We start from the raw sequence: 18,094 nt of genomic DNA on the forward strand, positions 1-18,094 counted from the left end.
TTAAGGAGAAGTTCAACAACTGCTTCCATTGAACTGTGTCACTGTCTCTAATCTATAAGAGTTATGGCTTCCACTGAAATGATTCTGTACATAAATACTACAATAACCAGGAACGTACACAGAGAGGGTTCTACAAGTCCACAGAGAGGGTTCTACAAGTCCACAGAGAGTGTTCTACAAGTCCACAGAGAGGGTTCTACAAGTCCGCAGAGAGAGTTCTACAAGTCCACAGAGAGGGTTCTACAAGTCCACAGAGAGGGTTCTACAACTCCACAGAGAGGGTTCTACAAGTCCACAGAGAGAGTTCTACAAGTCCACAGAGAGGGTTCTACAAGTACACAGAGAGGGTTCTACAAGTCCACAGAGAGGGTTCTACAAGTCCACAGAGAGGGTTGTACAAGTCCACAGACAGGGTTCTACAAGTCCACAGAGAGGGTTCTACAAGTCTACAGATAGGCTTCTACAAGTCCACAGACATGGTTCTACAGTCCACAGAAAGGATTCTACAAGTCCACAGATAGGGTTATTCAAGTCCACAGAAAGGGTTCTACAAGTCCACAGAAAGGGTAAGTCCACAGAAAGGGCATGTCCACAGAAAGGATTCTACAAGTCCACAGAATGGGTTCTACAAATGCTACCCCCTCTCTTGTGAAAATTCCCCCACAAAAGATTGATCCATCATAAACTGGACGTACACTGAGTGAACCAAACATTAGGAACACCTTTTGTAAAAAGAAAGAGCAGGTGTTCTTAATGTTTTGTACACTCAGTGTACGTGCCCTTTGTAGACATGAACACCTGCCCTGTAAATGTCAATACACGGCCCTGGCAATTCTCCTGAAGGGACCTACTATGCTATAGAAGTGACCTAGAAGTGTTTAACTCGTTCCATGGTACTTTCCTGCCTCACCTGAGAGTAGAGGAGGTGAGAGACCGCCCTTTCTGGGAAAATAACACCATTTAGTCTCCTCCCCCAAAGCTTAAAATAAGAGCACACACACTCTTCTCTCACACACACAAAGTTTAGTCGTCGGATAGTTGGTCGCTGTGCTGAAAATATTCCAGAACCTGTAAGTAAAATATTGCCTCTCATTGATAATGATAAAAGTGAAAAGGTTTGTCTATATCTGATAACTATGGATGTTATAAATGTGTGTGATATTTTTCAAGATATTTTTGTTCTTCATGTCTTCAGAAAAACCTGACAGCCTGTTGATTTAAGATATGTTATTACATTAGATATGTTTACATAGTGCCAGTGATGAAGTCACTGAGTCTAATTTAATTTAACATCTTAATGTCTTTTGCAGATTCCTGACCTACGCGCCTAAGCACAGATCTAGGATCAGCTCATCCTCATCAAATCCAAACCAGGACGTTTAGAATTCACAAGGGGAACACTGACCTCAGACCAGCGTTTAAACCCCACGTCTTCCTGCCTAGACACTGACTCTCTGTCCAGAGTTCCTCTGTGCTCCAGCCGTATATCCATCCAGCCAGCCATCCATCCAGCCATGGGTCTGATGAGCGAGGACATGGAGTGCTGCGTCTGCCTCCAGCCCTACTCTCGTAGGGAGAAGATCCCTCGGATGCTCCACTGTAAGCACACATTCTGTGGGCTGTGCTTGCAGGCGATGTCCAGGCTCCAGAGCGGCCTACTGACAGTATGCTGCCCCCTGTGCCGTTGGATCACCTGCACCGTGCCCAGCCTCACCCTGTCGGGGTCGCTGTGGGTTAACACTGAGATCTGGGACCAGATACTAGACACACAACAGGAAGAGGAGGAGGAAGAGAGGAAGGAAGCTAACAGACAGACACAGACCACTACACAGTACACATGGTGAGTACCCCAGGCAAAGGTGGATGGATTGATAGACTGATTTAGAAACCTGGAGAAACCTTCCTCTGCTCCCTGCTCTTCCTCTCATTTTGTTCTGTCTCTGTTGCTCTCTCTCTGCCATCACTCTCTGCCATTACTCTCTGCCATCACTCTCTCTTTTGCTGCACTCTGCTCTCTCTCTCACGTTTTCTCTCTCTCTGCTATCACTCTCTCTCATATCTCACTTGTTCTCTCTCTCTCTCTTTCTCTCTGCTCTCTCCCTTTCTGTATCACTATATCTGTTGGTCTTGATTTCTCTCTTCATCAGTTGTATTATTGTACTGTGATGGTATTACTTTAGGTCACAGTTTCCTTACGTTGATCGTATTATGCAGCTAGTACAGCTCCCTTTTTAGGTTCAGAAGTCTGTTCAATTACTAAATTGTAATTCTGTCCGTCTCTCTCTCTCTCTCTCTCTCTCTCTCTCTCTCTCTCTCTCTCTCTCTCTCTCTCTCTCTCTCTCTCTCTCTCTCTCTCTCTCTCTCTCTCTCTCTCTCTCTCTCTCTCTCTCTCTCTCTCTCTCTCTCTCTCTCTCTCTCTCTCTCTCTCTCTCTCTCTCTCTACTCTGTTTATTTCCCCCTACTCTCCTGTCCTCCAGGTCTCCATCAAAGCATTGTGGCCTGAGGATCAAACTACAGAATTTCCTGAGGAGGATGAAGCACAATGTACTGTAAACCGAGAAGACGAAGAGCAGAGAAGAAGAAGACTGGATTTGACCATTTCAGAGTAGGAGATACTCATTGAGTAATGAAGATAATTCACCAAACAGGACCGACCGGTGATTTTCAAAAATGAGGCAAGATTGAACCAATTATTAATATGCTTGGGTTTGATTGACTTTGGGTATGTGTAATGTTCTCAGTCAACAGTCCTGGTAAAATAAGGGTTAAATAATAATATTAATAATAAAGGATGGATTGGGGGAGGGAATAAAAAATAAGATTTTAAATGGATTGAGGATGAAAGAAAGATGAAGGAAGTTATGGAAGGAAGGAAGGAAGGAAGTTATGGAAGGAAGGAAGGAAGTTATGGAAGGAAGGAAGGAAGTTATGGAAGGAAGGAAGGAAGTTATGGAAGGAAGGAAGTTATGGAAGGAAGGAAGGAAGGAAGTTATGGAATGAAGGAAGGAAGTTATGGAATGAAGGAAGGAAGTTATGGAAGGAAGGAAGGAAGGAAGTTATGGAATGAAGGAAGGAAGTTATGGAAGGAAGTAAGTTATGGAAGGAAGGAAGGAAGTTATGGACGGACGGACGGACGGACGGACGGACGGACGGACGGACGGACGGACGGACGGACAGACAGACAGACAGACAGATAGAGGGGTGAAGGTTAGAGACTGTGCAATGTGTGCCGTTTACAATACAATATACTGTGAACTATGTTTCTAATAGATGTTTAATGATTTGATAAAAGGTGTATTACTGCGTGAAGGGAAGTGGATGTGTAGTATTTATTATTACATCATTTAGAACAGTTTCATATTGCAGAGTGTTGTTTTTATCAATGTAATTGTCTGCATCATTTCCAATCCCCCATATAAGGGAAGTGGGATTTGTTCATCCTCATTTGACATGTTTTATTTATCTGTTCTGTTTGAAGAACATGTTTTTTATACTGGAAATATATTTATTGGTTAATAAATACATCCACTTTAAAATAACCCTGTCTTAGAGTTGTGAAATTGCTTATTATTATCATTACATTAGGAAAGTAACTGTCCGATATCCAACTATTTATGGCCCCCAAATAGAGTTGTGGGTGTTAATCCACTACACATTCTACACTACTATTTCCTACAACACAAAACAAACACAAAACATTCCACTGTCCTTGGTTGTGGTGTGTGCAGTACATGACTGAAATCCCTCTCTGTCGTCATCATGTTTCAGAGAACCCTGTACGCATTCTAGCATATGAGATTCCCTAAAAACACGTCAGTTCGATCAATAACTGGAATTTACTTTTTCATAGCAGGTTAGGAGAATTTACGCAGCATTTTAGGAGAATTAACGTTGCTGGTTAGGAGAATGAGGTTAAGGTTAGGAAAAGGCTAAAAGCGAGAATGCTCTCCTAACCAGCTACAAAAGTCACTTCTGGTCGTAGCTGTATCGAAGTGGTGTGTTTTTAGGAAGTCCTTCTGTGATTGGTGGAACTCATGTCTGTTTTGTTTGTGTACGTTTCATTACATGCTGTGAGTTATTGCATTGGTCACTAGGCTGTCTTGAAACCATGAAAAAGCTCTTCAAATAGACAGACAGGTTGTGTCTGAAATGGCACCTATTCCTTATATAGTATACTACTAATGACCAGGGACAGATAGTACAGTATATAGTATACTACTTTTGACCAGGGCCCGACTAGTACATTATATAGTATACTACTTTTGACCAGGGCCCATCTAGTACAGTATATAGTATACTACTTTTGACCAGGGACCGGATAGTACAGTAATGACCAGGGACCGGCTAGTAAAGTATATAGTATACTACTAGTGACCAGGGACCGGCTAGTACAGTATATAGTATACTACTAGTGACCAGGGACCGGCTAGTACAGTATATAGTATACTACTAATGACCAGGGACCGGCTAGTACAGTATATAGTATATTACTAATGACCAGGGACTGGATAGTACAGTATAGAGTATACTACTTTTGACCAGGGCCCATCTAGTACAGTGTATAGTACTTTTGACCAGGGCCCATCTAGTACAGTATATAGTATACTACTTCAACCAGGGACCGGCTAGTACAGTATATAGTATACTATTTTTGACCAGGGCCCGGATAATGCAGTATATAGTATACTACGTTTGACAAGGGACCGGCTAGTACAGTATATAGTATAGTACTTTTGACCAGGGCCCGGCTAGTACAGTATATAGTATACTACTTTTGACCAGGGTCCAGCTAGTGCAGTATATAGTATACTACTTTTGACCAGGGTCCAGCTAGTGCAGTATATAGTATACTACTTTTTACCAGGGCCCGGCTAGTAAAGTATATAGTATAGTACTTTTGACCAGGGCCCGGCTAGTGCAGTATATAGTATACTACTTTTGAGTAGGGTCCGGATAGTGCAGTATATAGTATAGTACTTTTGACCAGGGACCGGCTAGTACAGTATATAGTATACTACTAATGACCAGGGACCGGGTAGTACAGTATACAGTATACTACTAATGACCAGGGACCGGCTAGTACATCATACAGTATACTACTAATGACCAGGGCCCGGCTAGTACAGTATATAGTATAGTACTTTTGACCAGGGCCCATCTAGTACAGTGTATAGTACTTTTGACCAGGGCCCATCTAGTACAGTATATAGTATACTACTTCAACCAGGGACCGGCTAGTACAGTATATAGTATACTACTTTTGACCAGGGCCCGGATAGTGCAGTATATAGTATACTACGTTTGACAAGGGACCGGCTAGTACAGTATATAGTATAGTACTTTTGACCAGGGCCCGGCTAGTACAGTATATAGTATACTACTTTTGAGTAGGGTCCGGATAGTGCAGTATATAGTATAGTACTTTTGACCAGGTACCGGCTAGTGCAGTATATAGTATACTACTTTTGACCAGGGACCATCTGGTACAATATATAGTATACTACTAATGAACAGGGCCCGGCTAGTAAAGTATATAGTATACTACTTTTGACCAGGTACCGGCTAGTACAGTATACAGTATACTACTTTTGACCAGGGACCGGCTAGTACAGTATATAGTATACTACTTTTGACCAGGGACCGAATAGTACATTATACTGTACAGGGAATAGCATGCCATTTCAGACAGATGGCGACATGAGTTGACACGTCCTGGGTTGTGTTTGTTGTCAGTCAACCCATGAGCCAATCAATTCAGTTCGGCTTCGTGAGTCTCCCTAACTGTGGTTATACAGGGATTTAGAGACCAATATGTTTAAACATCCAATGGACTTAGCTGACTAGTATAGCAACAACACAACAGTCTCTACAGACCTTAATGAGTAGACAACAGTCTATATAGACCATAATGAGGAGACAACAGTCTATATAGACCCTAGTGAGGAGACAACAGTCTATATAGACCATAATGAGGAGACAACAGTCTATATAGACCATAATGAGGAGACAACAGTCTATATAGGCCCTAGTGAGGAGACAACAGTCTATATAGACCATAATGAGGAGACAACAGTCTATATAGACCCTAATGAGGAGACAACAGTCTATATAGACCCTAATGAGGACACAACAGTCTATATAGACCCTAATGAGGAGACAACAGTCTATATAGACCATAATGAGGAGAAAACAGTCTATATAGACCATAATGAGGAGACAACAGTCTATATAGACCATAATGAGGAGACAACAGTCTATATAGACCCTAATGAGGAGACAACAGTCTATATAGACCCTAATGAGGAGACAACAGTCTATATAGACCATAATGAGAAGACAACAGTCTATATAGGCCATAATGAGGAGACAACAGCCCTGTATATATAAACTTTGTTTAATATGTATATTTTATGGCTCCTTTTTGGTTTATTTTACTTTTCTTGATAATTGTAGCCTTGAGGTGTCTATCAGAGAAGTAGGCAGCTCTGTTGTCCCTGTGTGTGTCCCAATTGCTACCCCATTCCATATGTAGTGCACTCCTTTTGACCAGAGCCTTTGCCTTTAAAGTAGTGCACTAAGTAGGGAATATGGTTCCATTTGGGACAAAGTCCCTGTGTTTCCAAACAGGGCTGACGGTAGAGCTGGTTACCGTCCCTGGCTAGCAGAATTACTCATCATTTACTGTCATTTAGCTCACGTTGTTTTAGTGTGCAGCTTACTCATTACTTCAGGAAGCAGAAAAATAACAATTAGAAACTATCAGAAGACTTTGACAAAGCTCTTTCAGTCTCTTGTTCTGGCCCTTTAATGATAGGAATTCATTTGGGAGATACATCCAGATTTCCTGCTTAATTATGTGACGATTTTAAAGAACAAATATTTGGTGGTTCTTTTTACTTTGTGTTTGTTTGTGTGTCTGTTGTGCGTGGCTCTTAGCTGACATTGTGAATAGACAGGTGTGAATCACCTGGAATTTCCAGTTCAACAAATAGTAGAGCCGTCACAAATTGTGATTTCATAATCAATCCGGTTTATTTCCAAGTTTCAACAGGGAGACTGTTTTCTAATTGACTGGTTGGGAGGTTGTTTACAAGGTTTCCTCTGAACTTGTGACTTGATTTTATTAGAAACACGTGACTTTAAAACAATAACAACACAGCAGCCTGAAACTCTCCTGATTGGTGTTTCATTCATCCATCAAGTCATCAGATTTTTATGGTAAAACTACTGGATAGCCCACTCACTCATTAACACCTGACATTTCCATGGAGTCCTGGGATCCATATGAACTATAACAAACGTCATCCACAATATACAGGTATACCATATACTGTAAGATAAGTGAGTCATTAAAGGGTTAAGGAGAAGTTCAACAACTGCTTCCATTGAACTGTGTCACTGTCTCTAATCTATAAGAGTTATGGCTTCCACTGAAATGATTCTGTACATACATACTACAATAACCAGGAACGTACACAGAGAGGCTTCTACAAGTCCACAGAGAGGGTTCTACAAGTCCACAGAGAGTGTTCTACAAGTCCACAGAGAGGGTTCTACAAGTCCACAGAGAGGGTTCTACAAGTCCACAGAGAGGGTTCTACAAGTCCACAGAGAGGGTTCTACAAGTCCACAGAGAGGGTTCTACAAGTCCGCAGAGAGAGTTCTACAAGTCCACAGAGAGGGTTCTACAAGTCCACAGAGAGGGTTCTACAAGTCCACAGAGAGGGTTCTAAAAGTCCACAGAGAGAGTTCTACAAGTCCACAGAGAGGGTTCTACAAGTACACAGAGAGGGTTCTACAAGTCCACAGAGAGGGTTCTACAAGTCCACAGAGAGGGTTCTACAAGTCCACAGAGAGGGTTCTACAAGTCCACAGATAGGCTTCTACAAGTCCACAGATAGGGTTATTCAAGTCCACAGAGAGGGTTCTACAAGTCCGCAGAGAGGGTTCTACAAGTCCACAGAGAGGATTCTACAAGTCCACAGAGAGAGTTCTACAAGTCCACAGAGAGGGTTCTACAAGTCCACAGAGAGGGTTCTACAAGTCCACAGAGAGGGTTCTACAAGTCCACAGAGAGGGTTCTACAAGTCCACAGAGAGGGTTCTACAAGTCCGCAGAGAGGGTTCTACAAGTCCGAAGAGAGGGTTCTACAAGTCCACAGAGAGGATTCTACAAGTCCACAGAGAGAGTTCTACAAGTCCACAGAGAGGGTTCTACAAGTCCACAGAGAGGGTTCTACAAGTCCGCAGAGAGGGTTCTACAAGTCCAGAGAGAGGGTTCTACAAGTCCGCAGAGAGAGTTCTACAAGTACACAGAGAGGGTTCTACAAGTCCACAGAGAGGGTTCTACAAGTCCACAGAGAGGGTTCTACAAGTCCACAGAGAGGGTTCTACAAGTCCACAGAGAGGGTTCTACAAGTCCACAGAGAGGGTTCTACAAGTCCGCAGAGAGGGTTCTACAAGTCCGCAGAGAGGGTTCTACAAGTCCACAGAGAGGGTTCTACAAGTCCACAGAGAGGGTTCTACAAGTCCGCAGAGAGGGTTCTACAAGTACACAGAGAGGGTTCTACAAGTCCACATAGAGGGTTCTACAAGTCCACAGAGAGGGTTCTACAAGTCCACAGAGAGGGTTCTACAAGTCCACAGAGAGGGTTCTACAAGTCCACAGAGAGGGTTCTACAAGTCCACAGAGAGGGTTCTACAAGTCCACAGAGAGGATTCTACAAGTCCACAGAGAGAGTTCTACAAGTCCACAGAGAGGGTTCTACAAGTCCACAGAGAGGGTTCTACAAGTCCACAGAGAGGGTTCTACATGTCCGCAGAGAGGGTTCTACAAGTCCACAGAGAGGGTTCTACAAGTCCGCAGAGAGAGTTCTACAAGTACACAGAGAGGGTTCTACAAGTCCTCAGAGAGGGTTCTACAAGTCCACAAAGAGGGTTCTACAAGTCCACAGAGAGGGTTCTACAAGTCCACAGAGAGGGTTCTACAAGTCCACAGAGAGGGTTCTACAAGTCCGCAGAGAGGGTTCTACAAGTCCACAGAGAGGGTTCTACAAGTCCGCAGAGAGAGTTCTACAAGTACACAGAGAGGGTTCTACAAGTCCACAGAGAGGGTTCTACAAGTCCACAGAGAGGGTTCTACAAGTCCACAGAGAGGGTTCTACAAGTCCACAGAGAGGGTTCTACAAGTCCGCAGAGAGAGTTCTACAAGTACACAGAGAGGGTTCTACAAGTCCACAGAGAGGGTTCTACAAGTCCACAGAGAGGGTTCTACAAGTCCACAGAGAGGGTTCTACAAGTCCACAGAGAGGGTTCTACAAGTCCACAGAGAGGGTTCTACAAGTCCACAGAGAGGGTTCTACAAGTACACAGAGAGGGTTCTACAAGTCCACAGAGAGGGTTCTATAAGTCCACAGAGAGGGTTCTACAAGTACACAGAGAGGGTTCTACAAGTCCACAGAGAGGGTTCTACAAGTCCACAGAGAGGGTTCTACAAGTCCACAGATAGGGTTCTATAAGTCCACAGAGAGGGTTCTACAAGTCCACAGAGAGGGTTCTACAAGTCCACAGAGATGGTTCTACAAGTCCACAGAGAGGGTTCTAAAAGTGCTACCCCCTCTCTTGTGAAAATTCCCCTGCAAAGAAGATTGATCCATCATTTACTGGACGTACACTGAGTGAACCAAACCATTAGGAACACCTTTTGTACCCTCAGTGTACGTGCCCTTTGTAGACATGAACACCTGCCCTGTAAATGTCAATACACGGCCCTGGCAATTCTCCTGAAGTTACCTACTATGCTATAGAAGTGACCTAGAAGTGTTTAACTCGTTCCATGGTACTTTCCTGCCTCACCTGAGAGTAGAGGAGGTGAGAGACCGCCCTTTCTGGGAAAATAACGCCCTTTTGTCTCCTCCCCCAAAGCTTAAAATAAGAGCACACACACTCTTCTCTCACACACAAAGTTTAGTCGTCGGATAGTTGGTCACTGTGCTGAAAATATTCCAGAACCTGTAAGTAAAATATTGCCTCTCATTGATAATGATAAAAGTGAAAAGGTTTGTCTATATCTGATAACTATGGATGTTATAAATGTGTGATGTTTTTCAAGATATTTTTGTTCTTCATGTCTTCAGAAAAACCTGACAGCCTGTTGATTTAAGATATGTTATTACATTAGATATGTTTACATAGTGCCAGTGATGAAGTAATCTAATTTAATTGAACATCTTAATGTCTTTTGCAGCTTCCTGACCTACACTCCTAAGCACAGATCTAGGATCAGCTCATCCTCATCAAATCCAAACCAGGACGTTTAGAATTCACAAGGGGAACACTGACCTCAGACCAGCGTTTAAACCCCACGTCTTCCTGCCTAGACACTGACTCTCTGTCCAGAGTTCCTCTGTGCTCCAGCCGTATATCCATCCATCCATCCATCCACACCCCAGCCATCCAGCCATGGGTCTGATGAGCGAGGACATGGAGTGCTGCGTCTGCCTCCAGCCCTACTCTCGTAGGGAGAAGATCCCTCGGATGCTCCACTGTAAGCACACATTCTGTGGGCTGTGCTTGCAGGCGATGTCCAGGCTCCAGAGCGGCCTACTGACAGTCTGCTGCCCCCTGTGCCGTTGGATCACCTGCACCGAGCCCAGCCTCACCCTGTCGGGGTCGCTGTGGGTTAACACTGAGATCTGGGACCAGATAATAGACACACAACAGGAAGAGGAGGAGGAGGAAGAGGAGGAAGAGTGGAAGGGAGCTAACAGACAGACACAGACCACTACCCAGAACACATGGTGAGTACCCCAGGCAAAGGTGGATGGATTGATAGACTGATTTAGAAACCTGGAGAAACCTTTCTCTGCTCTCTGCTCTTCCTCTCATTTTGTTCTGTCTCTGTTGCTCTCTCTGCTTTTGCTGCACTCTGCTTTCTCTCTCTCTCTCTCTCTCTCTGCTCTCTCCCTTTCTGTATCACTATATCTGTTGGTCTTGATCTCTCTCTTCATCAGTTGTATTGTTGAACTGTGATGGTATTACTTTAGGTGACAGTTTCCTTACGTTGATCGTATTATGATCGTATTATGCAGCTAGTACAGCTTCCTTTTTAGGTTCAGAAGTCTGTTCAATTAGTAAATTGTAATTCTGTCCGTCCGTCTCTCTCTCTCTCTCTCTCTCTCTCTCTCTCTCTCTCTCTCTCTCTCTCTCTCTCTCTCTCTCTCTCTCGCTCTCGCTCTCTCTCTCTCTCTCTCTCTCTCTCTCTCTCTCTCTCTCTCTCTCTCTCTCTCTCTCTCTCTCTCTCTCTCTCTCTCTCTCTCTCTCTCTCTCTCTCTCTCTCTCTCTCTCTCTCTCTCTCTCTCTCTCTCTCTCTCTCTCTCTCTCTCTCTCTCTCTCTCTCTCTCTCTCTCTCTCTCTCTCTCTCTCTCTCTCTACTCTGTTTATTTCCCCCTACTCTCCTGTCCTCCAGGTCTCCATCAAAGCATTGTGGCCTGAGGATCAAACTACAGAATTTCCTGAGGAGGATGAAGCACAATGTACTGTAAACCGAGAAGACGAAGAGCAGAGAAGAAGAAGACTGGATTTGACCATTTCAGAGTAGGAGATACTCATTGAGTAATGAAGATAATTCACCAAACAGGACCGACCGGTGATTTTCAAAAATGAGGCAAGATTGAACCAATTATTAATATGCTTGGGTTTGATTGACTTTGGGTATGTGTAATGTTCTCAGTCAACAGTCCTGGTAAAATAAGGGTTAAATAATAATATTAATAATAAAGGATGGATTGGGGGAGGGAATAAAAAATAAGATTTTAAATGGATTGAGGATGAAAGAAAGATCAAGGAAGTTATGGAAGGATGGAAGGAAGGAAGTTATGGAAGGATGGAAGGAAGGAAGGAAGGAAGGAAGGAAGGAAGGAAGGAAGGAAGGAAGGAAGGAAGGAAGGAAGGAAGGAAGGAAGGAAGGAAGGAAGGAAGGAAGGAAGGAAGGAAGGAAGGAAGGAAGGAAGGAAGGAAGGAAGTTATGGAAGGAAGTTATGGAAGGAAGGAAGGAAGTTATGGAAGGAAGGAAGGAAGTTATGGACGGACGGACAGACAGATAGAGGGGTGAAGGTTAGAGACTGTGCTGTACAATGTGTGCCGTTTACAATACAATATACTGTGAACTATGTTTCTAATAGATGTTTAATGATTTGATAAAAGGTGTATTACTGCGTGAAGGGAAGTGGATGTGTAGTATTTATTATTACATCATTTAGAACAGTTTCATATTGCAGAGTGTTGTTTTTATCAATGTAATTGTCTGCATCATTTCCAATCCCCCATATAAGGGAAGTGGGATTTGTTCATCCTCATTTGACATGTTTTATTTATCTGTTCTGTTTGAAGAGCATGTTTTTTATACTGGAATTATATTTATTGGTTAATAAATACATCCACTTTAAAATAACCCTTTCTTAGAGTTGTGAAATTGCTTATTATTATCATTACATTAGGAAAGTAACTGTCCGATATTCAACTATTTATGGCCCCCAAATAGAGTTGTGGGTGTTAATCCACTACACATTCTACACTACTATTTCCTACAACACAAAACAAACCCAAAACATTCCACTGTCCTTGGTTGTGGTGTGTGCAGTACATGACTGAAATCCCTCTCTGTCGTCATCATGTTTCAGAGAACCCTGTACGCATTCTAGCATATGAGATTCCCTAAAAACACATCAGTTCGATCAATAACTGGAATTGACTTTTTCATCGCAGGTTAGGAGAATTTACACAGCAGGTTAGGAGAATTAACATTGCAGGTTAGGAGAATGAGGTTAAGGTTAGGAAAAGGCTTAGGGTTAGCGAGAATGATCTCCCTGTCTCCAAATACCATGTCAAACTTCCTGTGTTTGGTGGAACTCATGTCTGTTTTGTTTGTGTACGTTTCATTACATGCTGTGAGTTATTGCATTGGTCACTAGGCTGTCTTGAAACCATGAAAAAGCTCTTCAAATAGACAGACGGGTTGTGTCTGAAATGGCCCCTATTCCTTATATAATATACTACTAATGACCAGGGACCGGCTAGTGCAGTATATAGTATACTACTTTTGACAAGGGCTATTTGGGCCCTAGCAGTCTATATAGACCCTAGTGAGGAGATAACAGTCTGTATAGGCCCTAGTGAGGAGACAACAGTCTATATAGACCCTAGTGAGGCGACAACAGTCTATATAGACTATAATGAGGAGACAACAGTCTATATAGACCATAATGAGGAGACAACAGTCTATATATCAATCAATCAAGTTTATTTTATATAGCCCTTCGTACATCAGCTAATATCTCGAAGTGCTGTACAGAAACCCAGCCTAAAACCCCAAACAGCAAGCAATGCAGGTGTAGAAGCACGGTGGCTAGGAAAAACTCCCTAGAAAGGCCAAAACCTAGGAAGAAACCTAGAGAGGAACCAGGCTATGAGGGGTGGCCAGTCCTCTTCTGGCTGTGCCGGGTGGAGATTATAATAGAACATGGCCAAGATGTTCAAATGTTCATAAATGACCAGCATGGTCAAATAATAATCAGGAATAAATGTCAGTTGGCTTTTCATAGCCGATAATTAAGAGTTGAAAACAGCAGGTCTGGGACAGGTAGGGGTTCCATAACCGCAGGCAGAACAGTTGAAACTGGGACAGCAGCAAGGCCAGGTGGACTGGGGACAGCAAGGAGTCATCATGCCCGGTAGTCCTGACGTATGGTCCTAGGGCTCAGTTCCTCCGAGAGAGAGAAAGAAAGAGAGAAGGAGAGAATTAGAGAGAGCCAAGATCTTCAAAATGTTCATAAATGACAAGCATGGTCAAATAATAATCAGGAATAAATGTCAGTTGGCTTTTCATAGCCGATCATTAAGAGTTGAAAACAGCAGGTCTGGGACAGGTAGGGGTTCCATAACCGCAGGCAGAACAGTTGAAACTGGGACAGCAGCAAGGCCAGGTGGACTGGGGACAGCAAGGAGTCATCATGCCCGGTAGTCCTGACGTATGGTCCTAGGGCTCAGTTCCTCCGAGAGAGAGAAAGAAAGAGAGAAGGAGAGAATTAGAGAGAGCATACTTAAATTCACACAGGACACTGGATAAGACAGGAGAAGTACTCCAGATATAACCAACTGACCCTAGCCCCCCGACACAAACTACTGCAGCATAAATACTGGAGGCTGAGACAGGATATATATATATATAGATATATATAGACCCTAATGAGGAGACAACAGTCTATATAGACCCTAATGAGGACACAACAGTCTATATAGACCCTAGTGAGGAGACAACAGTATATATAGACCCTAATGAGGACACAACAGTCTATATAGACCCTAGTGAGGAGACAACAGTATATATAGACCCTAATGAGGAGACAACAGTCTATATAGACCCTAATGAGGAGACAACAGTATATATAGACCCTAATGAGGAGACAACAGTATATATAGACCCTAGTGAGGAGACAACAGTCTATATAGACCATAATGAGGAGACAACAGTCTATATAGACCCTAGTGAGGAGACAACAGTCTGTACAGGCCATAATGAGGAGACAACAGTCTATATAGACCATAATGAGGAGACAACAGACTATATAGACCCTAATGAGAAGACAACAGTCTGTATAGACCCTAATGAGGAGACAACAGTCTATATAGACCATAATGAGGAGACAACAGACTATATAGACCCTAATGAGGAGACAACAGTATATATAGACCATAATGAGGAGACAACAGTCTATATAGACCATAATGAGGAGACAACAGACTATATAGACCCTAATGAGGAGACAACAGACTATATAGACCCTAATGAGGAGACTACAGTCTATATAGACCCTAGTGAGGAGACAACAGTCTATATAGACCATAATGAGGAGACAACAGTCTATATAGACCATAATGAGGAGACAACAGTCTATATAGACCATAATGAGGAGACAACAGTCTATATAGACCATAATGAGGAGACAACAGTCTATAAAGACCATAATGAGGAGACAACAGTCTATATAGACCATAATGAGGAGACAACAGTCTATATAGGCCCTAGTGAGGAGACAACAGTCTATATAGACCATAATGAGGAGACAACAGTCTATATAGACCCTAATGAGGACACAACAGTCTATATAGACCCTAATGAGAAGACAACAGTCTATATAGACCATAATGAGGAGACAACAGTCTATATAGACCCTAATGAGGAGACAACAGTCTATATAGACCCTAATGAGGAGACAACAGTCTATATAGACCCTAATGAGGAGACAACAGTCTATATAGACCCTAATGAGGAGACAACAGTCTATATAGACCATAATGAGGAGACAACAGTCTATATAGACCCTAATGAGGAGACAACAGTCTATATAGACCCTAGTGAGGAGACAACAGTCTATATAGACCATAATGAGAAGATAACAGTCTATATAGACCATAATGAGGAGACAACAGTCTATATAGACCCTAGTGAGGAGACAACAGTCTATATAGACCCTAATGAGAAGACAGCAGTCTATATAGACCCTAATGAGGAGACAACAGTCTATATAGACCATAATGAGGAGACAACAGTCTATATAGACCCTAATGAGAAGACAACAGTCTATATAGACCATAATGAGGAGACAACAGTCTATATAGACCCTAGTGAGGAGACAGTCTATAGAGTGCGTTCAGAAAAATTCAGACCACTTGACTTTTTCCACATTTTGTTACGTTACAGCCTTATTCTAAAATTGATTAAATATAGTATGCTCACCCATGTACACACAATACCCCATAATAACAAAGTAAAAACATGATTTTCAAAATTTTAGCAAATTTATTAAAAATAAAAACCGGAAATATCACATTTACATAAGTATTCAGAGCCTTTGAACACTACTTTGTTGTAGTACCTTTGGCTGCAATTACAGCCTTGAGTGTTCTTGGCTAGGACTCTACAAACTTGGCACACCTGTATTTGTGGAGTTTCTCCATTCTTCTCTGCAGATCCTCTCAAGCTCTGTCAGGTTGGATAAGGAATGTTGCTGCACAGCTGTTTCCAGGTCTCTCCAGAGATGTTCGATCGGGTTCAATCCAGGCTCTGGTCTGGGCCACTCAAGGACATTCAGAGACTTGTCCCAAAGCCAAACCTGTGTTGTCTTGACTGTGTGCTTATGGTCCGTGTCCTGTTAGAAGGTGAACCTTCACCCCAGTCTGAGGTCCTGATCGCTCTGGACCAGGTTTTCATCAAAGATCTCTCTGTACTTTTCTCCGTTCATGTTTCCCTTGATCCTGACTACTCTCCCACTCCCTGCTGCTGAAAAACATCCCAACAGCATGATGCTGCCAGCATCATACTTCACCGTAGGGCGTGACGCTTGGCATTCAGGTCAAAGAGTTCAATCTTGATTTTACCAGACCAGAGAATCTTGTTTCTCATGGTCTGAGAGTCCTTTAGGTGCCTTTTGGCAAACTCCAAGAGGGCTGTTATGTGCCTTTTTACTGAGGAGGGGCTTCTGTCTTTCCGTTCTACCATAAAGGCCTGATTTGGTGGAGTGCTGCAGAGATGGTTGTCCTTCTGGAAGGTTCTCCCATATCCACAGAGGAACTCTAGAGCTCTGTCAGTGACCATTGGGTTCTTGGTCACCTCCCTGACCAAGGTCCTTCCCCCCCGATTGCTCAGTTTGGCCTGGTGGCCAGCTCTAGGAAGAGTCTTGGTGGTTCCAAACTTCTTCCATTTAAGAATGATGGAGGCCACTGTGTTCTTGGGGACCTTCAATGCTGCAGAAATGTTTTGGTACCCTTCCCCAGATCTGTGCTTCGACACAATCCTGTCTAGGAGATCTACGGACAATTCCTTTGCTCTGACGTGGCCTGTCAACTGTGGGACCATTATATTGATATCCAAGATGGCGTAGCAGTCAGACGTCTTTGTCCTTCGTCTTGTCGTGTCCCATGTATATGTATTTTTATATCTTTTACTTCACATATCTTTTTTATATTTTTTTCTAAACATAAACTTCAAAATACTCTCCTGCAACCCGCCTCACCTAATGTGATGTGGATCTGTTTTTTCTAAGGTATTTTAATTTATCTCGGAACCAGAATGCCCCAACAGAAGCTAGCCAGCTCACTAGCTACTAGCTAACCTTTAGCTCGAAAAGCTCTCGCCAGTTTGTACAATGCGACTCAAACCAGAGCATACGGACCTATTTTCTCTCCATAAACCCGGATTCCTACCGCAAGCTCTGGACCATTGCAGATAGCTAGCTGCCATCCGAGTGACTACTCATGGCTAACGTCGGTCCCGAAGCAAGCGGCAGGGTTGCCTAGCCTAGTGGTTAGAGTGTTGGGCTAGTAACCGAAAGGTTGCAAGTTCGAAATCCCGAGCTGACAAGGTACAAATCTGTCGTTCTGCTCTTGAACAAGGCAGTTAACCCACTGTTCCTAGGCCATCATTGAAATTAAGAATTTGTTCTTAACTGACTTGCCTAGTTAAATAAAGGTAAAATAAAAAAATGTGCCTGGATCTAGCCCATGCTAGGCCCTTTCTCCCAGCTAGCTAAACAGGCCCATCAGCCACTCCTGGGCTACAATACCCGGACCCCTTCTACTGCAGGTATGTGGCACGGAACCCCGCCGACCCTTCACGACTGGACTACGACGTAATCTGCTCGAGGGGGTACTCAACTGGCCTCTACATCGCGACGTCCCCTGAATGCCCATCTGCGGCCCGCTAGCTGCTATCCGCGGCCCGCTAGCTGTCTAGAGCATATTGGACTGTTAGCTGTATAGATCCATCGGACAATTTCTTGGGCCATTATACCTATTTTGACAATTGGACTTGGAACCCTCTGCTACTCGGAACCCTACTAATCCATCACGACTGGTCAATCGACGTCACCGCACGCGGAGGCCAAAACAGACTTTCCTCCGTCGAGACGTCCCTCCAAGGCCCTTCTGCTAGCTTGCTATCCCCGGCCTGCTAGCTGTCTGAATCGCCTCTCACTGGACCCTTATTGATCACCCGGCTACGCATGCCTCTCCCTAATATCAATATGCCTTGTCCATTA

General features: G+C 43.4%; 1 protein-coding gene across 3 annotated transcripts; it reads left to right on the forward strand.

Moving 5' to 3' along the window:
• Positions 1–1,021: 1,021 nt before the first annotated feature.
• On the forward strand, positions 1,022–2,930 carry LOC120038275 (RING finger protein 224-like). 3 transcript variants are annotated; one of them, XM_038984103.1, is made up of 3 exons: positions 1,022–1,070; positions 1,311–1,840; positions 2,478–2,930. In XM_038984103.1, the coding sequence occupies exons 2-3, from the start codon at positions 1,515–1,517 to the stop codon at positions 2,551–2,553; spliced, it is 402 nt and encodes a 133-aa protein (XP_038840031.1). In that variant the 5' UTR covers positions 1,022–1,070; positions 1,311–1,514; the 3' UTR covers positions 2,554–2,930. The 3 variants fall into 3 exon arrangements, with proteins under 3 accessions (XP_038840031.1, XP_038840033.1, XP_038840032.1); XM_038984105.1 differs by having other exon boundaries at positions 1,032–1,070; positions 1,338–1,840; XM_038984104.1 differs by having other exon boundaries at positions 1,038–1,070; positions 1,333–1,840.
• The last annotated feature ends 15,164 nt before the right edge of the window (positions 2,931–18,094 follow it).

Source organism: Salvelinus namaycush, unplaced genomic scaffold (genome assembly GCF_016432855.1).
Source record: "Salvelinus namaycush isolate Seneca unplaced genomic scaffold, SaNama_1.0 Scaffold212, whole genome shotgun sequence".
Taxonomy (NCBI): Eukaryota; Metazoa; Chordata; class Actinopteri; order Salmoniformes; family Salmonidae; genus Salvelinus; species Salvelinus namaycush.